Below are 23,107 nucleotides of genomic sequence, written 5' to 3' on the forward strand. Positions count from 1 at the left end.
CAGCCCATTCCCAAGAAGACCCTAACTTCAGCCGCAGGATTCTAGTCACTCTTCCTAAAATAATTCTGGGGAAGGAGGAGAGTCTCTATGCCTTGGGGAAATATCCCCCAACACATCCATACACCTAAAGATTGCAGAATAGGGTACCAGGTCCCTGGACGAGGAAGGAAAATCCCATTTCCACCTTAACTGCATCCCCAGTGAAGACACCGAGTTCTTGCCCTTATTCCAGAAAACTTCCCTGCCTCTCCCATCACTCTGCTCTGCCCTGGGCCCAGACAGCCTCCAGACACTGACAGCCTGGGTGTGAATCCTAGTTCTGTCACCTTCCAACTGTGGAACTATGGGCAAGTCACTTGATGTCTCTGAGTCTCGGTCTGCGGATCTGGGATGGGATGGTGCATTAACAGCACTTAGCACGGGGCCTGGCCCATGATAAACGCTCCACAAATGGGAGCTGTTGTTCATACCACTGCACGATCCTCCCTCACCTCAACCCCATCCTTCCTCACCTTTTCCATCTGTACCTCCAGCCAGAGCCCTGTGGCCTCCTGACTGAAGGTAGGCCCTCCAGGTGGGCAGTTTGGGGCTGACACCTACTACTTATTCTTCAAGATAGTTCAGGCCCCCAGAAGGAAAATTCCTGTATTGCAGGCTTCCATAAGCCCCTTTTATCACAGCCTGCTTACCTGATTACAAATATTGTGAGGGCAGGGCAGGTCTTTCATTTTTGTCCCTAGCGCCTGACACACACGTACTGATTCATTCAGCAAATATTTGGTGAATGCCGAGTGCTCACTCTGTTGTCCTAGAGCTGGGACTTAATTTTTTCCTTCCCTTCTATTGCCAGGATCCTCCTTTTCTGGCCTGAGGATGCCTAAGACAGTGGGACAAGACGTCTGTCACGCAACGTTCTTGCTTGTCAGAGCCACTCTGGGATCTCACCCAAGGGCTGGGGGAGATGCTCGGGAGCCCGGGGCCTTTGCAGGTAGTGAGGAGACCACCGGGCAGGCCTGGCAGAAGTTTTGCTAAATGGCATGTGCTCACACTCCTGTTTCGTGCTGGGTCCTGATTTCAGCTCTTCTTGTTCCACCAGCAGGTCCGGGGATCAGCCACACTGGGTCAGCTCTGTCCCTGGGCTCCCTTCCTGCCCCGCTTGTACTTCCAGCCCCGCTCCCCTCCCCTGAGTGGCCCAGGTCCACACAGGCTCTCAGTCCTGGGTCCCGGGGATGAGATGCTTGGACTCTGCAACTCTGATTCAGAATCAGAACAAGGGTCTTCCCACTATTGAGAAATTCTTGCTGGGCTCTAAAACACATCTCTCTTGCTTAAGTTACTTCCTTTGGCTTGAAAACAGGGAGGGGGTTGTTGGGCGCAGGCTGGGTGGAGAGGCAACTTCAAGGAGACAGCGGGGGAGGAGAGGACTGGGCTGGAGCTGTGCCGGGAGACACAGGGCTGGCCTGGCCAGGAAGAGGAGAGAAGGGCCATTAAATGATTAGGAAACTTGGAATGGGAATGGGAAGCAAAAGCACCAGGATGCGGGGGGCCCAAGGCCAAGAGCAGGCTGGCGAGAGCCCCCCAATATTCTGACACCCAATGGGTGGAAAGGCCAAAGAAGCAGGTGGCCAGTTTTCATCCGTGACACTGGAAGTGTTCTGTAGGCTGGGGTGGGGGCTGAGAGGGTCTTGGGTGCCCAGCTCAGTGGGAGCATGGCTCCCCTTCCAGCAGGGAAGCCAGTTCATCAGACTCAGAGGAGATACTCTCTCTTTCTGTGCCCCTTCGCTAGACAAATCACTGCCCTATTTCCTGTTGTGATTTTAAACACACACACACACACACACACACACACACACACACACACAGACACACACGAGAGGGAGGGAAAAGTGAAGCTGGCCAGCTGGACTTGGGGACCCATTTCGCAACCTTGCAGCCTGCAGCCTAGGAGGACTTTTCTGGGCCTCCCCTCCAATCTCCTCCTTCCCCATGCAGCATGGTACAGGGAAGAAACCCTAGGACCCCCAAGGGCCCCTCCAGAGCATTCCCTCATACACAGCCCCGAGTGAAGTGACTTCAGCAAACCTTATGTCCTTCAAGGCCTCTATCTGCAACCTCAGAACCTCCCCTCACCACACACACACATCTTCCCAGGGCCCCGCCCCTGCAGTCTGTGCTCTTTCTTTCTACAGCAGAAACATCCTCAAAGCTCAGGGAGGACAGGTCAGAGGAGTGAAGCCTAGACAATGCAGGGCCGGGCTGGGCTGGGGGTCAAGCAGACTTGACCTCCAGCCCTGCCCAGGGGCGGCCCTGCAGGGGGCTGGACAGGGCCTGAGGTTCCTTGAGAGGGTGGTCAGAAGTGGGGGGTAGGGTGGGCAGGCCAGGCCTGTCGACCCCTCTGGGCCTCGGTTTCCAGAACTTCAGTCTTTTGTCTGTCACTTTCAAAATGCTTCCCATGTTTCTGCACAGCCTGCTCTACCGTTTCTTTACATCAACTCACTTTTCTTATTTTGCTGCATCCTAAACAATCTATGAAGTCGTAGGTTTGATATGCTGGTTGTAGGAGCTTCTAATGGGTATTACATAAAAACATAACTATAACAACAAAAAACGCACATCCATACACGACCTAAAAATCAAGGCATTCCAGCTTTGGGAAAGGCAGTAGTAAGCCCTGAGGGGTGGGACACGGTCTTCCCTGAGGGTCTCCTGGCTCACCCCATCATGTTCTCTAGTCATGGGATCAGAGTCCTCAGAGACATCCCCGTCCTGCTGGGGCAGCGGCAGAGGGGAGGATGGACCGTGGAATTACATCCCAGGAGGGAGGAGAAGAGATGAGGACTGATTTCTAAGACCCACCCCCCAACCCAGGCCAATGCAAGACACAGGCTGGGGGAGGAAGCGCTGGCAGCCCAGCCTGTTAAGGGATGAAAACACACACACACACGCAGGCACGCACGCACGCACACGCACACACACCTGTCAGAACGAGTGAGGATGCGGCCAGCAGGTCTCTCCCCACTCTTGAGTAGCAACAGAGGGAAGGAGCTGGGCTCAGACAGGAAAAGGCCAGACTTCGGCCCTAAGCCTATTCCACGGAGCCAGTCATGAAGCCGCACCAGCCACTGTGGGGCCTGGGAGGGGCCCTCCGAGGGCTCAGGAGTCAGAGCAGGCCTGGCTCACAAACGCCCAAGGACCCATGTGAAACAGGCTCACTTCCTGGCCTCCTTCCTTCTTTCTATTCTATTTCTGTTTCCAGAGTTTTCTCCAGGGCAGGCTCCCCCTTCTTCCCACACCAGCAGGCGGGCTTCTCAGCCTCTGGGCTCTGGGCTCCAGCACCTCTCCCTTGTCAGACTCCTCCCCCCCTGCATGGGGCTCAGGCCAGGGGTCCGATGGAGGTCAGGGTCGGCCAAGAATGGCACGATTGCAGGGAGGGCTCCCCCAGAGGGCAGAGAGAAAGCAGGAGAAAGCAGCAGCCTTTCTTCTTCCTGCCCCTGGGGGAGCTAATCACAGGCCAGCAGCCCACTGTGCAGGTGAGTGCCTGGGACCAGCCACGCTGCACACCAGGGCAGGCCATCAGCCTCTCCTGGGAAGGGGGATGAACTGGGGGTGGGGGGAGGGTGCTGGGGAGAGACACTTCCGACATCCTCAGCTCAGGGCCCATAATTAGTTTGTGGGATGAGAGCAAAACAACCATCCTCAGGGTGACAGCCAGACATTCAGGCGGCATGGGGCGTGGGGTGGGGGTAGGGCAGGAGGAAGGGACAGAGGCTGGGGCAAGAGGAACCCATTCATTTGCCCCAGCAGCATTTCTCCCCAGAACCTTCCGGTCTCTTCTGGCCTCCTGGACTCTGCCCCAGAGGGGCCCAACGAATCTAGCAGACTTTGAAGGCAAGGCTCTGTTTGCCAAGGGAGGGGCACCCACCTGAGGTTATTTCCTGCTTCTCCTGGGGAGAAAGGCAGGAGAGGGGCCAGGCCAGAGCAAAAAATGTTCCCGTCAGGGCACCCCTGCCAGCCACCTATCCACAAGCTCATCAGCCCATTGGCCGCCCTGAGGCAGGGCCAGGGAGGGAACTGCTGGAGCTGTTTGCCCAGACAGCCTGTTGGGTGGGACCGTCGACAAGGAACAGGGAGAGGACAGCTGTCTCATGGGGTCTCACCCTGATACTACCCAACCTACCACAACTGCCCACCCCTCAAGAGCTCAGCCGACCAGGCACAGCAGCCCCCAGCCCAGCACTCCAAGGAGGACAGGTCTACCACAGGTGAGCCTTGGTCACCAACAGCTATTGGGATGCTGTGGAAGGGCCGCAGCTGAGGTGTGGACCACACAATGGGGCTGCAAGAGGGCGGGGGCTCTTGGAGGAACCCCTGCTCCCTCAAAAACTAAGCCCTTGTGTCCTCCTGGGATTTTGGTCTTCTGTGGGGATCATCACATGGGGACCCAGAGAAGGAACTTCAAGATCTTCTAGACAGGACCCAGGTTTACCATCCTAAACCTTGTGTGCGCTGGCCCCTAGTTACTTCTGGCTTTCTCTGCAATTTATCTGATCCCGCCAGACAGGCTCAAACCCATTATGCAGATTAGGAAATCAAAGCAGAGACAGGGAGTTCTGGTTTACTCAAGGTCACAGATCAAGTTACCCTCTCTCCCGCGGGTGAGATCAACTGTAGGCCAGACCTCCCCCCTCAGCCCTGTGGTGCATTTCCTGGAAATGTGATGATGCCAGATGTTTTGTTTGTTTATGTAGCAGCATCTGAGATGAGCAGGACGGCTCCAGGCAGTGGATCTATGCCCTGGCCCCATCCCCAGTGACAGCCCATCTGCCACCTCTGAGACAGCAAAGTATGGCCTGGGAGGGAGCCCCGAAGGGGGACATCCAGGATATCTGAGAACGCTCACGTGGCCCCAGCGCTCACGGCTCCTCCTCTGGGCTCATTCCTGCCACAAAGCCCCCTAGAAACAGCCTCAGGACCCCTACAGCCATGCTGCAGCAGGGAGTCCGTTCTGGAGATGTCCCCAAGAGAAATAATGGAGGAGGAGATTGGACCCAGCCTGGCCGCGGCTCCTTTGCCCTCAGCTACAACTTAGCCAGGCTCCTCTGGTTCCAGGCTTCTTCTTTGCCTTGCTCTGGCTCTCGCTGTGTGGGAAAGCCCCTCTGTGGACTAAGGAACACTCCTCTCTGGAAAGGGGCAGCCCCTGTTCTCTGGAGGCTGGCCTGTTATTGCCCCCATCGGGCACTTCTTCCGGGAGGCCCTTCTGTGCCCTGAGCCAGAAATGCAGGAGCCATCAGAAACTCAGCTCGGAGAGAGGGGAGGAAGCACAGCCACAACTCTGCCCCGGCTCCAGACAAGTGTCATCATGTGAAACCCCCTGCCTCGGCCTCCGTCAGCGGCTTTTGTTTAGGCTCCTGCCCCAGACGGGGGTCATCCCGAATACCCCTCTGACTCTGTCCCAGACAGGCTCTGTCTTGCCCATCTCCCCTGCCCTCCAAGCTGGAACAGGTGACTCACGGTGCAGGCTGAGGGAGATGTTGATGGTGTGCTCGTCCACGAAGCCCTTCAGGCCCGGCATGCGGGCACACTTGAGCTGTGTCTGGGCAGCACTGTCCCCAACGTGCACCCAGCACACCGTCTCATTGGCGTAGCTGAAGTCCATGGCTGTGGTCTGCCGTGTGCTAGTGGGTGTGATGGTAGAGACCTGGGCCCCACTCAGGTACGTAGCCAGGATGTTCTGTGAGTTGGCAATCAGCAGCACAGGGGGTCGGTCTACCGGCTCTGTAGGTGGAGGAGAGAAGGGTCAATGCGGCAAGTGGCCCTGAGACCTCTCTGGCCACTCCCCATCAGGGAACAACACTGAGGGCGCCTAGCTGTATGGCCACAGGTGACCCCACCTACCGTTCTTGGCCTTGCAGGAGCGGTTGTCTGGCTGCAGCAGGTACCCTTCCACGCAGCCGCACGTGAAGGAACCATCTGTGTTGGTGCACAGCTGGCTGCAGGTGCCGTAAACCGAGCACTCGTCAAAGTCTGCCGGGAAAAGGAGAGAGCGTGGTCACTTCCAGCGCGCCGAGGGCAGGGAAGGGAGTGCCCTCAGACACCACCAGGGATGTGTCCAAGCCTACGGCTACTTCGGAGGACAGTTTGGCAGAATCTATTACAATAAGAAATGTGGAAACTTTATCACCTAGAGAATCCAGACTTGGAACCTACCCTGGAGAAATATCCACACACGTGCATATTATCCATTCACTCAGAAAAGATTTCTTGAGTACCTACTATGTGCCAGGTACTGTTCTAGGCTCAGGGGATACATCAGTGAATAAAACAGATTCCAATTGCTGCCCTCATAAAACTTAAATTCCAATAATAAATGAAATACTACTACTACGATAATATGACAAAAAGGTAAATGGCATGTGAGAGGAACTAGTGCAATGGAAAGTGGCTGGTGCTAGGGAAAAATATTAAGCAGAGAAAGGGGACAGAGAATGCAGGTGCTGGGGGTGGGATTTTAGGGCGGTAGGGATGGCCTCACTGAGAAGGTGGCATTTGTGCAACGACCCCAGGGAGGTAAATTTAAAACAGAAAAGTTTGCATGGTGTGTAACAGAAGAAACTGGGAACGCCTTACGCATCAAAAGGGAGATGGCCAAGTAAACTGTGGTAACAGTCATACATCACAGTGGTTTTTAAAAGAATGAGGTAGATGTCTACGTATTAACATGGAAAAATCTCTAGAACATACTGGGTGAAAAAATTGAAAAAAGCATACGTACAATATGATATTTATGTAAAAAAAAAATCACATGCACATAAACAGTACTTTCAGTTAGATTCTCCATGAGTACATGTATACATGGACAGAAAAAGGCCTGGACAGAGAAGTAGCAAACTGGTAACAGAGTTGACCTCCAGAGAGATGGGGAAGGGACCAGAACTGAAGAGGATTTGTCAAAGGGGACTTTGGTTTTATCTATAATGCTTTAATTTTTTTTTTACAAGGAAACTCACATATGACCTATATAATTTTTTTTTTTTTGGCTGCACCGCGCAGCATGTGGGATCTCAGTTCCCTGACCAGGGATCGAATGCACGCCCCCTGCACTGGAAGCGTGGAGTCTTAACCACTGGACCATCAGGGAAGTCCCTGACTCGTATAATTTTTAAGATGACTTTTAAGAAGTCTGGTGGAGGGCTTCCCTGGTGGCGCAGTGGTTGAGAGTCCGCCTGCTGATGCAGGGGACACGGGTTCGTGCCCCGGGCTGGGAAGATCCCACATGCCGCGGAGCGGCTGGGCCCGTGAGCCATGGCCGCTGAGCCTGCGCGTCCGGAGCCTGTGCTCAGCAACGAGAGAGGCCACAACAGTGAGAGGCCCGCGTATTGCAAAAAAAAAGAAGTCTGGTGGAAGCAAGTAGTTAGGGCCCACAGTCGTGCCCTGAGGCTGTAAGGCCTGTAGCCCCGCCTCCTGTCTTGCGCCTTCCGTCTGCTTTCTCCTCCCCAGCCCGGCCCACGACCCCTCACCTCCAGCACACGCGGTGGGCACACTTACCTTTGCAGGTCTTGCCGTCTGCCTGAAGTTGAAAGCTGTTGTTGCAGTAGCAGGTGGGCCCGTTGAGTGTAGGGACACAGTGGTGCTGGCAACCCAGATGAGAACATTGTCCTCGCTGCTCTGTGTGGGAGCAGGTGACACATACTCAGGACTCCAGACCTGGCAGCTGTACCCAGACTGCAACCTTCCCCCAACCCTTCAGAAACCACTTCTGCTGCCTGCAGTGTCAGAGATGAAGGGGCTTACGAAGCATCGACCCTAAAAATATAGTCAGTGAGGAAACCGAGACCAAGGGTGGGTACAAGACAGGTCCAAGGTCACACAGCCCATTATGATTCAGAACCCACATCTCCCTGCTCTGGCTGCTCTGAACTCCCTCTGTCCCCACGGAGAGGGGTTCTGGTAGTTTGTTGGGGTCAACAGGAAGTGGGGACAGTGATTCTCATCCCCTTCACATACCTCTTGCCTGCACTGCCCGAGGACTGCAATGTTGGCTTTGAGGCTGAGGGTGAAGAGCTGGCATGGAATTGAGTCTTTCTGTGCAGCACCCTAGCTCTTGTCTAGAAGCACCCCTGCAACCCATCCCTTGAGCCCTAGAGGCCTCAGAGAGAAGGCCCAAGGTCCAGGTAGAGGATAGGAGGAGGAGCAAAACTGGCTCCCCTGGGATCCTTCTCTAATCTTCCTCCTGCCACTGACCCACTTCCACAGGGGAGACAGAAGGGAATGAGACAGGAGGGGGAAGAGGTGGGAGAGCAGCTGCCCCCCCAGACCAGCGACCCAATTAATGGCCTTGCATGGGGCCAGGCGGCCTGGCCACAAAGACCCCTTTGTCCAGCTGCCTCACACCCCTGCTCCCCGCCTCCCACCTAGGAGAGAGCACTGCCTGAGATGCTAAGACGTTTAGAGGCACTAAGCCTGCCAGGAGGAGCTGGGATCGGGGGCCGGGCCCCGGTTCTTCCTTCTCCTCCCCGAGAGCCCGAGTGTGCTGCCCTGTCCAGCCTCCCCCCAACACAGGGGGGAAATAGTGTTTGTTCCGGAAAATCTGGAAAAGAGTTTCTCTTCTGGATATGGGGTGGGAGGATGATGAGGTCCAACTTCTATAATATCAGAGAAGGAAGTCCAAACCCTAGGTTTTCGAGGTTCTTGGTTGTTTTTGATACTGATCAGGTATACAGAATCAAGCAAACTTGAACACGCGCCATCCGATAAGATGGGACGTGCGTGGTAATTGAAGTCAGCCCCTAGGCCCACACTCTGCATCCCATTCCAGGAGCTTCAGAGAAAAACATGCAGAATCAACCAAAGGGAAGGATAAAAATCTTCCACAAACTCCCTTGCTCCACACTCCCTGCCCTCAATGAACAGGATCCAGATGTGTCTCTTCCCACAGGCAGATGTTTTCTGACACGCGTTACAGGCACAGGACACGGTCCCCACCCCCCAGGGAAGATTGCCCCACACCCAGGGGCTTGCCTAGGGACTCACAAAGCCAGGCTTCTGCTCCAGGCCCAGACCTTGAGGGCAGTAGGAGAAGTCCCCATTCCCTGACTCACAGGCCTGAGGCCCTGTCTGTCCCCCCTGCCCCCAAAGAATCTCTCCCATTGCTCACGTGGGATCCAGACTCTCCCTGGGTCATGGGGGCCTCCAGGGGGAGAACTGCAGAGCTGGTGACCTGAGCTGCAGGTGGGAAGGAAGTCTGACCTATCATAGTTCCCTCTTCAGCCTGGGTGACTTTCCCATCAAGCAACTTCACAGAGCCTCAAAGATCTGCACTTCCTGGGGGACGCCTTTGGGGGCCCTGGAAGTGGACGCAGGGGGACAAAACTCCAGAACCCCCCGACCCCAGCTTCAATCACAGCATCTGCTCTTCTCTGTTCATACTCACGTAAGAAACCATCTGAAGAAAAGACCCCGCTATTTACAAAAATAAAAAGTACAAAAACGCTGATCTAGTATAAAGCTCTCATTTCACAGGTGGGAAACTGGAGACTGGAGAGGGGTAGCGACATGTCCAAGCACACACAGAGAAGTGCCCGGGGCGCAGGGGAGCAGGACAAGGCCTCATCCCCCCCAAAGGTGCGAGGACAGTCCTTGGATGGCGGGCCTCCAAACCTGTCAGGTGCCCACCTGAGAACTCACTGCATCCACCTGGGACAGGAGAGGTGGAAGAGCCCTTACCTCGGCAGTGGGGCCCCTCGTCCGACCCATCTGTGCAGTCCTGGACCCCGTTGCAGAGGCGGGACATGAGAATACACAGCTCGGTGCCCAGGCAATTGTGCTCGTTCGGCTGACATCGCTGGGTCTTACTCTGTGGACCTGGGGGCAGATGGAGAGGCCAGCATGACCGCGCTGGCTACAGAGGCTGTCCGCCTAGTTGTTCACTGGGGGAGGGGGTGGGGAACTGAGACTGGGGTTTCAGGCACCTGCACTTCTTAGATCTCAGGAGGCCTAGGGCCTGGATAGACTCTTCAACCTCGAGCCCTCCTATGCCATTCCCAACGGCAGCTACACACCTGGGAGCCGCCAGATGGAGGGGAGAACTAGGTTTTAGCAAAGAGTCCACTCCCCAATGCCCCGTGCTGTGGACCCCCATGCCTCACACTCTACACTCAGGAGACAAAGTACACCTCCTTCCTATAGCTCCCCAGGTCACAGAGCCTGGGGCTGAGAGCTGGACCAAGTCTTCTAGAACTGCACTTCCCAATATGCAGCATCATACGTGGCTACTGAGCATTTGAAATGTGACTAGTTCCAACTGTAAGTATAAAATGCACGCTGGCAAAAACAAACAAAAAACAATGGAAGTTCCCTGGTGGCCCAGTGGTTAGGACTCGGTGCTTTCACTACCATGGCCCTGGATTCAATCCCTGGTCGGGGAACTAACATCCCGCAAGCCACGTGGCATGGCCGGAAACAAACAAACAAACAAATAAATGAATAAATGAAATAAAATGCACACTGGCTTTTGAAGACTTAATACCACAGCCACAAAAAAGAATGCAAAAGATCTCATTAATACTTTTAAACAAATAATATACTGAAATGATAATAGTTTGGATACATCGGGTAAAATAAAGTTGAAATTAATTTCACCTGATTATTTTAACCTTCTTGAGTGTGGCAACTAGAAAATTTCGAAATTGTGTACATGGCTTGCATTATATTTCTGCTGGATGCACTGTTACAGACCCCCAGCCCCAGAGCAGCTTGCCTGATGCAAGGCTCTGGAAACGGTCAAATGCTGTGGCCCACTGATGATGTCTTAGTACCTCCTTTGTTACCCAAGAAGATGGGCTGGGGGGAGGGCAGGGCAGAGCTCCTGAGGGGATTCTAAGGAGGCCAGGTGACCTAGGACACTGGCTAAACCTGTGGGCTGGTAGACAGACCACTGCCCATTGGCTCCCAAGCCTGGACAGGGTGTGAGAGAGTGTCTGTTTATGAGTGCACCTGTCCGCCTGTGCCTGGTAGGAGTCCACATGCACAGGTGAGGGAGGTGTGTACCGTGGAGCAGAGTGGTGTGGAGTGAGGGTGAATCCATGGCCCTGGATTCAATCCCTGGTCGGAGAACTAACATCCCACAAGCCACATGTGCTGGTGCTTCTGGCCTTGGTATGTGCATTTCCATGTCCTTTTGGGAGCGAGTCTGGGTTTGTGTGTGCGTGTCTGGGAGCATCTGTCTGAGTGCAGGTTGTGTCTCTGCATCCCCATTTCAGAGTGTTGACTCTGCGTTGCTATGAGAGCATGTCTGTGCCAGCATCTGCCTCTGTCTGTGTATGTCGGAGAGGGTGGAGGGGAGTGAGTCAGTGCCCGGGAGGGACTGAGTGTGGGTGTGATAGGTCCAGGAGTGTGCATGAGTGGGGACAGTGTGGGGATGTGTATAAGGTGGGGTTTACATCAAATTAAAGGGAGGAGGATAAAAAGAGCCAGATCTGGACCTTCTGCATGGCTTTCTTTATCCCTAACGCCAAGCATTGGGGTCAGAAATGTGGGGCATAAAGACGGCATCAGACAAGAAGATGCTCCAGGCTGAGCCACGCCCCCATACAAACACTTGCAGAATATCCCTGGCTCCCACACCTCCAGGGCAGGGTATGAGGGTGAGGCAGACAGAACTGGTCGCTCCCTTTCTGGCCCTAAAATTACCCCTAATAATTATGGGTGAGGGTGTGGAGATGGGGCTGGGACAGGATAAAGCCGGAGAGAGAACGGAGACAGACCTAGGAACGCAGGATCCCCTAGACCCCAGCCCAGATGAGCCCCGCAGAGGAGAGACTCTGCCAGCTGCCCAGGACTCTAGGGTCCCGCCAGAAAGTCCTCCACTCCCCCCCACTGGCAGGGTAAAGCCTGGGTGGGGACCTTTCTCCCAGTTTAAACAGCTGCCTCTGATTACACCACTTACGGAGGGCAGGGGGAGCGGGGGAGGGCGGGAAATGCGCCGGGGTGGGGCTTCTGGGACAGAGACTTAGCAAGGGGCCAGTGGCCTTTGGCCTGGGAGCCTGAGGACAGGAAGGGGACCCAGCAAGACCTGGGGGCACTCATCAAGGATCAGGAGGTTCAGAGGTGGGAAGAAGAGGGATGAGCCAGAAGGGAGGGGAGCCTGGGCCCTCTCCTTCCAGGAAAGCTGTCAGCCCAGAGAACACAATCTCTGGCTGGCTTGGGGGTATAGCAGCTGAGGGAGCTCATTTCTGAGCACACCAAGCACCATGCCGGGCTCTTTGAAGAGGGGGAGAGGACAGTTTTAGCTGTGTCATGTACAAACAATCATAGAGCAAGGTCCACGCCAGACTAGAGCTCAACTGTCCTCATCCCAAACTGCCTGGGCCAAAAGGAAAAGGCAGGAATCGGTGGTGCGGGGGAGGGATCCAGAAAAGGCACTTACAAATCTCAGGAGCCTCGTCAGATCCGTCGGGGCAGTCCCGCTCACCGTCACAGCGCCAGCCCTTTGAGATACAGGTGATCTGGTCTCTGCAGGCAAACTGCTTTGGGCTGCAAGTCTTAGGGACTGGGGTCAAGGGAAGAAAACAGGGGTGTGAGTGAGGGATACAGGCCAACTCTATGGCCTTAAGCGCTCTAGGGCTCCTCCTCCTCCCCCAGCATCAGTCTCCATCTGGCCCAGACTCTGACCCACGGTCCATGTGTTGGGGGGGGGGGTGGGCACGTGGCTGGGGTTCACTCCCAGAACACCGCGTACCTGCAACGGCGGGAGGGGAAGGATGCAGGGAGCACATTCTATTGTCCCCCGCTCAGTCCCGAAGACTGCCTGTTCGGTGTGCCCTCCCCCAGTCCTCAGGGTCAAAGCCCTTGCTGTTCTCTGTTACTCTGGTCAGACACCAGCAACCCCATTTTGCTGACTGAGAGCGATGGGGCATTTAGCCATTGACGTGTTTTCTCTTTATCTTCCTCCTTATCTCACTAGAGGTCCAGAGCTGGTCTTTTCTAACCTCTCTGCTCCTTCGCCCTCTGGGACACTTTTGGTCCCTGGGACCCATCATCCTGCCCACCTCCAACTCTTAACCACCAGGCCCCCAGATGGGATGTGTGTCTGGGGTGCCCTTGGCACAGTGGTGGCTTGGAGATGGCATCAGCAGAGGTGCCCTGCCTCCACCTGCATTCTCTAAAGACACAGCCTCCCTTGCTGGTTAGACTTTCAGCAGATGCCCTCAGAGGTAAGAAGCACCTAAGACTGCCCAGGATGACAGAGTTGGAGAGCTGAGGCAGGGGGATGGCTGGGGTGACCTGTAGGAGCTGGTTTCAGCCCAGCCGACCTGTTAAGGTCCTATATCCAGGACCTCTTTGCCCTCAACCCTCACCCCCACCAGCTTCCCTCTGCTGCTGCCCCATTGTCTTACCTCATTCTCCGGGGATGAATTAAAGACGGTAACGCTAACCCTCACTGTTACCTCAGTATGTGCCAGGAAATGTGGTACACTAGTTCTTTCCACGTATCATCTCATTTAATCGTCTCCACAATATGACAAAGTAGGTACTACCAATACCACCATTTCCTAGATGAGGAAACCAAGCCTCAGAAAAGGTGGGTTCGTTCACACAGCAGGCAAGTGACAAAATCAGGACTCATACCAGTTGAGCTGACTCTAAGCTTTTAACCAACCAGTGCACACCAGTCTCCCCATTCTCACTGAGAGGCTCTCAGGAGTTGTTCCTCCCGATGCCGTCACCATGCCCTCCACGGGAAGAAAAGTACCCCCCTCCTTCACCCCCAGCCAGTCTCCCAGCCCTTCATCGCCTCTTCCTTGGTCTGCGTCAATCCCATTTCCTCGTCGGCTGTCGTGCACTGGAAACCAGCTCTGTGCCAGGCACTGCACTAGGCACTGGGGTGCCAAGGAGGGGCAGGATGGCCCCTCAGGAGCCACAGCACCCTGGGAAGACAGCAGGGCAGAGTGAGCTCAGGGCTGGGACAGAGCAGAAGGAAAGTGTGTCAGGGCTCTGAGCAGGGAGGGATGGAGTGTGAGGGGAGCCACACTGAGAAGACGTCCTCCCTCCCTAACCCCCATCTCTGGCAGAGGGGACAGCACTCAGGCCCCTGGCCAGGATGAGAGCCGAGTTCAGGAAACACATCAAGGATGGCCTGGCTAGGCCCCCGGCCCCGGAGTCCCCCTCCCCTACCCCCACCCTGAGCAGGGAATAAAGGCCCCTTGAGGAGGTGGATAATGCTGAGTTCATTGCCCCACTGGGCCAGCTGTGAGGTCTTCCCGGGGAAACAGCCCGCCAGCCTAGTTAGCATGCCAGAGAACGGTCCTCTTCCCCTGGCCAGCCGAGACCGGCTGGTGGCGGGGCGGGTAGAGGGGGCTGGAAGGGGACTCAGAGGCAGATGGGCTGTTTGGAGCCCAGAAAGGCCCCCGTGCCACCCCTGCCTCCACCTGGACTTTTAGTCCACGCCCCCTCTCCTCCCCAGGGTAGAACTCAGAGCCCAGGCCTGAGGTCACCGGTTGGTCACTCCAATCTCCCCTCCATTCCGAGTCCCAGCCATGGTCCCCTCCTCCTTTGGCCCTCACTTTGTCCCCCCCGCTGTCCCCCACCCCCATTTTTGGCCTGAACTCGGCAGAGGAAACAGCAGCTGGCAAACTCCGAAAGCTGAAATGAGAGAGATTCACAAACCAGATGTGCTCTCGCGGAGGGAAGGGAGCGGGGGATGGGAGCGAAAGGAAGAGGAGCGCTCAGGGCCCCCGTCCCACAGCAGCATCGCTTTGGGCCGGGGCAGGGGGACTGGAGGTGCACGTCTCCCACAGGTCAGGGCAGCACAAGGATCTCGAGAGATGTGAAAGAACTTCCTTTCCATCAGGGATGGTGGAGAAAGCCCTAGGAATCTCAAGCGTGAAGGCTGAGGCCTGTCTGTGATTTCCTTCAGGGGGAAGAGGGGAGGAAAGAAACAAATAACCTACTTCGGGGCAGTCTACACAGCCAAGGGAAGCCTCACTTGGAGGCAGAGGGAGCTGCAGTGCAGTGGGGTAGGAAACTTGTAATCTGCTTAGAGCCAGCAGCCAACCCCACTGCCCTCAGCTGCGCCTTCCGCATCTGATGCCAGCACCCAGGAAACCCACCTCTGTGGCCTTAGATGAGGGAACAACACGGCCCTAAGTTCAGGAGCAACTAGTGGCCTCCCCTGCCTCCTGCCCCTCATGAGACTTGGGGCTTTATAAGGATATGAACTAACATTTTTCAACATGGTCACTGTGTGTCAGCCACAGAGCTGAAACACTTTGTACACATTAACTCATTTAGGTCCTCAAACCCTGTGACATGGCTACTGTTGCAATCCCCATCATACAGATGAGGGAACTGAGGTACAGAGCGATTAGTGACTGAACCGGCAGTTCCTCACTGGCCACGATGATGGAGCCACATGAAGAAGGATGAAGAAGGGAAACGGCAGGGTCCTCTGGCGCTGGGAGTGGGCACAGGGATCATAGGAGGTGGCAGTGGCCTTCAGGGCTCCTCAGAGAGGAGGGGAGAAGGTGGAGAAGACGGAAAAGGACAAGAACGGGACAGAAGAGGGAAGAGAGAAGGGAGAAGAAGGAGAGGACTACGGAGGGAGAGCGAGCGAGGTTGCAGAGAGAACGCCAGGACACAGGGGCCGTCTGTTCTCAGCTTTGCCCGGAGATGAATGTGACCGCCATGCTAACTCTGGCCAACACCCCTGCCCCCCCTCAAACCCAGGCACCCAGCCCAGCCATGGCCCCCAGGGCCACCAAGATGGAGCCAGAACAGGAGGTGCAGGGTTGGGTGTGCATCCAGACACAACACGGACCCCGCTGCCCTGCTTAAGACTTGGCTGTCGTCCTGTCCCATTCTGGGACCTTGGGGGCAGGGTGGGGAAGGGCGGTGAGAGGGCCTGACCAGAGCAGAGAGAGTGACAGGGAAGTACAGCCCTGAGGGAGTCTTCTCCAGAGAAGGGGACCCATCTGTTGATCCCCTTGGGAGCAGAGATGGAGAGGAAGAGAGATGGTGAGATTTCCTAAAGACCCAGGAGACCTGAGACAGGGTAAGCATGAAAGAGACCCCTGAGACCCTTTTCAAGAGCAGACACAGCAGAGGGAGAGATAGGCTGTGTATCAGGGGATGTTTTCTGAAAGGACCCACATGATATATCTAAGGGAACAGAGGAGCCAGGGGCTGGCCAGGGGGTGGGGGACAGAGCCTGCAGGAATCTAAACTTTCAAACATATGGGGGTGGGACAGCAGGGGCCTCCCAGACCCTAACCAAGAGCTTTTCACTGAATTTTATGTATTTTGGGTGTTACCCGGTGGCTCCTTCCCCGCAGCTCAACGAGGCTCAGACACATTTTTGTCATTCCTGAGTCTGGGCCTCTGCTTTGCGGCCTGGACAGACAGACAGGATGGCTTGGGCTGCTGGGGGAGGGGAAGGGTCTCCCCCTCCATCCTGAGTCAATATTGACTCAGCAGGACATTAGCCTGACCTCCCCACCATCTTTTCCTTTCCCCACAAGTAAAATCAGACCCTTTGAATGTCTCCAGAGGTCAGCATCTCTCTCACCAGGCCTTTAGAAGGCCTTCCCACCTACCCCCCAACACACACACACAGCTTACGCGCTGCAGAAGGAAAAGCTCTAAGCTCCTGACCCATTCCTCACACCTTTCTCCAGTTCTCAGGTTATGAGGAAGTTCTGCCAGAAGTCTAACCTCCCTCCTCCTTTCTGAATTATCTGCACTCCCTCTCTTACTCAACCCACAAAGGGTATCAAGTTCCCTTCCTCCAGAAACATTCTCTCCAAAATTAGTGGAGGGGGAAGAAGAGAGAGGAACTTGGAGGAAAGTGGAGGGAGAACTTTCACTGCCAAACTGGATACTCCAAGCTTGGCCTGGGAGGGGAAGAATAACTCCAAAATGGCGAGCATGTGGGAAAGCCCAGGAGAGACTTCTGCTCCCAGGTAGCTTTCAAGATACCAAGAGGCCTGGATGGAGGTGGATGGAGACAGACAGAGACAAAGCAAGAGACAGAGACTGAGAGAGACAGGACAAAGAATGCCACAAAGGATGAGGTAAGAGAGATGAGAGGATGAGAGACAGAGGTTCTTTGAGGCCAAGAGAGCACACACCAATGATACACAGACAGAGGCGAAAACCAGGGAAGGGGTCTCAGCCCAGAGGTTGCCAAGACAACGACACAGTTGTCTTGGGATGACCCCGGAGAACAACATCCCTGAGACTCAGGGTGGGGAAGCATATACCTTGACTTGGACAAAAAGAGTCTCTGCCCTGGCAGTGCCTGACCCAAGGGAGACTCAGAATAGGGGCCGCTGCCTCCCACAGAATTGGGAGGGTGGGAGGAAGGAAGACTGAAGCTCTTCAACAGGGAAGCCAAGGCCTCCAGGAGATTCTCATCTTCCCTGGGGGTGCAAGAGGGATAAATACCTCCCCTCACTGTCCCTCACCTCTTTCTCAGGCAGGTTTTACACTGGGGCCTGGGGCCACCGCACCGGAAGCAATCCGGAGCCAACTGCTTCCTTCTCCAAACAATGCAGGATCCTGCTAACCAGGCTGAAATCTGGGACTGAACACAGGGGCATGGGTCTAGGTTCTTCAAACACCCACACCCAGCACCCAGCTCCATCAGGTCAGGGAGAGCTTGCATGGTCCCACTCAACTGCACTCGGATTCCCAGAGGGCGAGGAACCCCCATCCGGAGCTGGAGGACTTGGATGCTGGAGAGTTCATAGAGGGTTGGGGAGGGGGGCGGTGCCCTGAGAGGAAACTACGGAGGGGAATAAGCCTTAGGTTTGGGGTTTTGATATGCAAAGGCTGAGACTACAGCAAGAGGAAAGAAAGTTAGACTTGGTAAGGAAGGGCTTCCCAAAGGTAAGGAAGGGCTTCCCAAAGGTAAGGAAGGAGTTCTGTAAAGTTCCGGGGATTTGGACAGGATCTGGCTCTGGCCAGAGCCCCTGCTGACATCCTTAAGAGGCCCAGTGATGGGGAGTGGTTGGGGGCAAAAAATATAGAGAGAAAATGGAGGAAGGGGAGCAACATTAGGAGAAAAGGAAGTCTTGAGAAGCAGCCGCAAACATCAAAATATCCCTCCATCCCCAAGTCAACGTCCCACACATCCCTGGTTTGAAAGACGAGGGTGAGGGGAGATGTCCAAGATCTGAGTCTGACCAGGGGAGAAAGGAGTTTGGAACCATCTCTCAGAGAGCCAGAAGGCAAACAACTCAGTCTCATAACTCACTTAACTGTCCAGCTTGTCTGATAAATGGTAATACACTGGCTCGAGGGGGTACGTGGAGATGGGTAGGAGAGAGGGAGGCAGCCAGCCCTCTCCACTACAAAATGTTCCTAATCTCAGCAGGGACCTCAGTAACTCCTCTTCCCATTCCCCATTCCATCTGTTTCTCCATCCTCCCAGGTAGCAAGTATACTCAATTCTGTCTACTAGCAGGGAGTGACATTGCTCCCCAAAGAGAAGGGGACCCTGGGGATTGGGTTCAGGCACAGCAGAGAAGGCAGAAATGGTGGAGAAGGACCCTAGGGCTGCTCCCCTGGAGGGAAAGCAGCAAGGTCTGTGATAGCAGCAGAAAGGAAGGTTAGACATTGAGTCAGGTAAGCTGGAGCCAGGACGTGTCCTTCTCCAGAAAACGAAGGAGAAAGTTCCGTGTCTGTGGACCTGAGACATGAGGGCAGGGGTGGGGATAGAGGCATCCATAGGCTGTCCTGGACAACATTGGCCCTACAGGTCTGTGCAGTTTCCCTTTCCCACTCCCCAGAATGGGGTAGAACCGATGATTCACTATTCCCATTCTTAAGGTGAGCACAGTATGGGTGTTTGGGGAGGGGTCCTTTCTCCAGGACTTTGGATAGAGTTTGGTTTGAGCTGGGGTTACAGCTGTGGACTGGGTGGAAACTTACAAAAGCATGGGAGACCATTAAGGAAAACACATCCAGTCTCCCTCTTCCACTCACCACCCACCAACTTGGTGTGGCAGATAGAACCGCTTTGGAACCCTGGGGGTGAAGCTCCCTGGGGCCACTCCTGACCAGGCTGGGGACTTTTTCTGCTCTCCACAGAGACCCCGCTTTTCCCTCTGCCTTCCATCGTGGGGCTCTTGATGGGTCACTCTCTCTCAACATTTTCTTCTATCCCTCCCAGAAGTCGCTGTACCCAAATCTCTCTGCCTCAGTTTCCCCTCTCCCTTCACAAGGCTGAGAACAAGAGGAAACAACGTGCATAACTGAGGAAGTCATGGGCAAGGGCTGGTCTGAAGGGTATTCAGGGCAGAGCCTCTTCCCTCCTCTTGGGCAGATAATTGATGTGGGGTGGGGGGTAGGCGGACAGAGTCCCCAAGACGGCATAACTGAGAGCTACTGAATATATTGTCTTTCTGGGCACAGCTACTTCCTGACCCCTTAACCTCCCTCCCCCCACTGAAGCAAGTTGTGGGGAGGGGAAGAGAGAGAGAGAGAGAGAGAGATAGTCTGGTTTCAGAGAAAAACTTTCCCAATCACAATCTGGCAAAATTTAGAAGATGGAGGAGGGGTGCACGATGGTATTGGGTCCAGATTTTTCCCTGGATGAGAGGACTAAAATGACGGGAAGGGATGAGATCCCACCCCTTCCAAATCAGGGGCCCAGCCCAGCCCAACCCCATGACCCCAGCTCAAAGCTTGAGCAAGACTTGAACCAGTGACTCACAAGTAAGAGGGAAAATCGCTGACATTAAAGAAAGGCAAGAGGGCCCCCCATTTCTCCAAAAGGACACGGCTCTAGCCCAAACCTAACTGCAGTCTACAAAGTGTGTGCGTATGAGGGGAGGAGGGGAAATGCTGGAGAGAAATAAACACATCTACCAAAGGAGCAGGGAATTAGGGGGTGGGGGCATAGCCATAACCCCATCCAGCCTCCAACTCTCCTTCCAGTACAAACTGTGATCAGACCAGAAGTCAAGGAGAAAGCAGCCTTCCTCCACCCTCCCACCTCAGCATTCCAGGCCATTCTCCAGTCCCCTTCCCCAATGATGACATCTAACGTTTTTCATCTCAAAGCTCCCAGGAATTAAGAAGGAAAATTCAAAGTCATATAGCTTCGCCTTCCCCCACCCGCTACACCCCCCAACACAGCCCTTTCCAGGCTACTGACAGAGGCCCTGAGAGGGGGAAGTGCTCATTTCGGAACCCAGGCTGGCAGCCCGCTGGATCCTGGACCCAGGCCTTCAAGCCCGGTCTCCAAGGGCCCAGATTCCACACCCAAGCAGGGGGCCCTCCCGTGGCCCTCTCTCTCCCCACCACAGCCATCCTCCCTGTCCTGCCTGCCCTCTGCCCAGCGGGGCACCCCTGACCCGGCTACCCTTCCAGATGCAGAGGCCACTGCAAAAGGACCCCCGCCCCCTTTTGCAGCCAGTAAACAGCAAATCCGGATTCCTTTACAATTCAGATGTGTTATGTGGGGGGGTGGAGGATGTAGGGGAGGCAGAGGCCCTCCCCCACCAGAGATAGGAAAAGAAGGCCTCTAGATGTCAGGATCAGTAAAAAGGGGATCCCTCCTCTCCCTTCCCAGGCCTCTGGTCTTTGTTTGGGCTGGGGGGGGGTCCCAGAAGCATCATTTGCCCGGGGCCCCTATCCTCCAAATTGGACCCCCATCCCCACCCCCAGTCAGGCCGCTGCTGTGTCAGCTGGACTGGGATAACAAAAGGCACCCCCTCCCGCGTCTCCCTTTCCCATCCGAACGCAGGAGTGGGGGCTGGGGAGTGGGTGTCCCCAGGGGTCCAAGGGGGCCGCGGAATCTCACTCACCATCGACAGCGGCCGCGACCAGAGCTGAGAGCAGGGGCAGCAACAGCAGCAGCGGCGGGGTCAGCATGGTGTGGGCTGATGCAAGCAGCAGCCCCCTGCTCTCTGGTCCTGTTACTTTTCGCCGTCGCCGCCCCCCCAATTGGGGGGTCCCCCCTTTTCCTCCTTCCTCCCTTCTCCTCCTCTATTCTTATCCTATCCTTCAGCAAAGCTCACCAGGGGTCTGGGTGAAGAGGTAGAGTTCGGAGCCCCTTGGGGAGGGCCTGCAGACGGGGGTGCACCCTCTGCCCCCAAATCCAAACCCTTCACCCCCGGCTTTTCTCTTCGTTCCTCTTTTTCCCCCTCCCGGGCGAAGCTCACAGCCCCATCTCCGAGCCGCCTCCGGCTGCAAAAATGCACAATTGGGAGGAGGCGGGGTGGGGGAGTGGGGGGCGTGGACCGGGTGGGGGAGCCTTCGTAAGGGCCCTGATGGAGCTATGGGGTCTCCCCTCGTTTCCGCCTCCTCAGTGCACGGGCCTGGAGCTCGCACCACTGTTCCCCGGACTGAGGTGCCGCGGGGCGGGCTGAGGGGGGGGGGAGAGGGAGGGGACCGGGTGAGGAGGGAGGGAGAGAAGGGGCGGGGAAAGAAAAAAAGGGGGGGGGGAAGAAAGAGCTACGCGGCAATCCTGTGAGTGCGCATGCGCCGATTTGGCGCGCTGCCCTGGGGAGGGGGAGTCAGAGCGGCGACCAGATCTGGATCTCTGGCTACCGGTCCGAGAGCGGGGGGTTCCCGGGGTCCCGCTGGCTGGCTTTGGGCCTGGAGCTCCCATTCCCGTGACTGGGCCTTTCTCCCTGGCGCTCGGCAGCTGAAGGGGCGAGGGGGGTTGGGCAGGGGGGGTTGAGGAGAGCTGAGCGGCTTTTCTTTGAAACTCGGTGTCTTTCCCTAGAATTTCAGGCCCCGTCTGCGGATCCAAGACCGGGAGGTCTGGACCGAGGCCTGATCTCCTGGGGGAACCCTGACTGTGCCTTCCCATGACTGGGGTGGGGTCGGGGGCTGCCAGTCCGCGGGGAAGATGCGGGGAGAAGCTGAGCTTTGATTTGGAGACTTTGTAAAACCTGGACGGGGATTGGGGCCTGCGGCGGAGGGGGGCGGGGTGGGGGAGGGGCCGAGACGGCCTGCCCCAACCTCGCTCCCGGACTTGGAGTAAACAGGGACACCCGCCGGGACACGCCGGAGCTTGTCCGCCCGCCTAGGGCTTGGGGATGGAGCCCACCTTAGTGCCCGCCCCGCCCTGCTTGCCTGGCACCGGGAGAGGCAGGCCCTGGTTTGGAGGGAGGTGAGTCACCAGCGGGTGGGGTTAAGTAAGTTCCACCCACCTTCGCCCCAAGAGGTCGGGGCTCATTTATTTTTTTGTTTGGTGTTTTGTTTTTTTATACCTTCTGACTGGCTTCCCACCAAGTCGGGGTTTTAGATTCCGAGCAACAGGGATTTGGAATAAGATGAGGGACTCTGGACCTCTGTTTCCAGGCCTCGAGTTCTAAGGAGGTGTCTACTGAGTGCCGGACCTTTGTCCCAGCCTGAGCCCGTAAGGGAATGCTGCTTTGAGTCCACAGGGCGCCGGGCAGTTCCCAGAGCCCAGTGAATGTGCTTCTGGCCACTGCCCCCTTCAGGGCGGTGTTTTAAGGCTGTACCTTGGGTGTCTGACTTTCTGGTGTCTGGAAGTCAGAGTTCAGGGAGACAGCAGGCGACGCCAGAAATTCACATTAGAGATGAGGGAGGCTTGCACCACCCTTCTCCCTTTTAAAGTTCTGTTCAAGGAAAGGCCCCAAATCCTCACGCCAGCCTGGCCCTGGCAGAAAGTGGAGCAGCATGGGGGACTTGTCTATTGATGGCAGTGAGAGCAAGAGAGGAATCCAGAAGGAGCTAGACCTTTTCACCAAACCAGAGCTTCCTCCTGGCTCGCGTTGCTCAAGGCCAAGGCCACCTGCCTTTAGTCTCCCAGGCCAGAAACCTCAGACTTACTGCCAACTTGTCTTCTGGGCCTTTCTCTCCTATACCAATCTTGGAAACCTGTGCTCAATATTTGTCATTTTTTTCCTTTGAAATAGAGTTCAGATTTCCTCCGTTTCCACTGCTGGAGTTTCTTTGGGCAGGGGTGGGGTCTTATTCATCCTTTCATCCAGACCTCATGGGCTAACACAGTGGTGGTCTCATGGCAGTGACTTACTAACATTTTAATGAACTCCTACTAGGTTCCTTCTTCTCCCAGGACCCTCTCTCCTTGTTGTCATCCAAGTGAAGTCAGATTGAAACAGACTTCAGA

At 55.6% G+C, this 23,107-nt stretch overlaps 1 protein-coding gene across 2 annotated transcripts in view; it reads right to left on the reverse strand.

Annotated features, from left to right (window-relative positions):
• LRP1 (LDL receptor related protein 1) overlaps positions 1–21,361 on the reverse strand; it is a 79,293-nt gene extending 57,932 nt beyond the window's left edge. For both annotated transcript variants that reach the window (XM_030866565.3, XM_060307074.2), the window contains exons 1-6: positions 20,808–21,361; positions 12,425–12,547; positions 9,724–9,861; positions 7,546–7,665; positions 5,896–6,024; positions 5,512–5,775 (exon numbers count right to left, since the gene is read on the reverse strand). In XM_030866565.3, coding sequence (XP_030722425.1) covers positions 5,512–5,775; positions 5,896–6,024; positions 7,546–7,665; positions 9,724–9,861; positions 12,425–12,547; positions 20,808–20,874 — 841 coding nt within the window. In that variant the 5' untranslated portion in view covers positions 20,875–21,361. The remainder of the gene's footprint in view (positions 1–5,511; positions 5,776–5,895; positions 6,025–7,545; positions 7,666–9,723; positions 9,862–12,424; positions 12,548–20,807) is intronic.
• Positions 21,362–23,107: the final 1,746 nt, after the last annotated feature.

This window comes from Globicephala melas, chromosome 10, assembly GCF_963455315.2.
Source record: "Globicephala melas chromosome 10, mGloMel1.2, whole genome shotgun sequence".
Lineage (NCBI taxonomy): Eukaryota > Metazoa > Chordata > Mammalia > Artiodactyla > Delphinidae > Globicephala > Globicephala melas.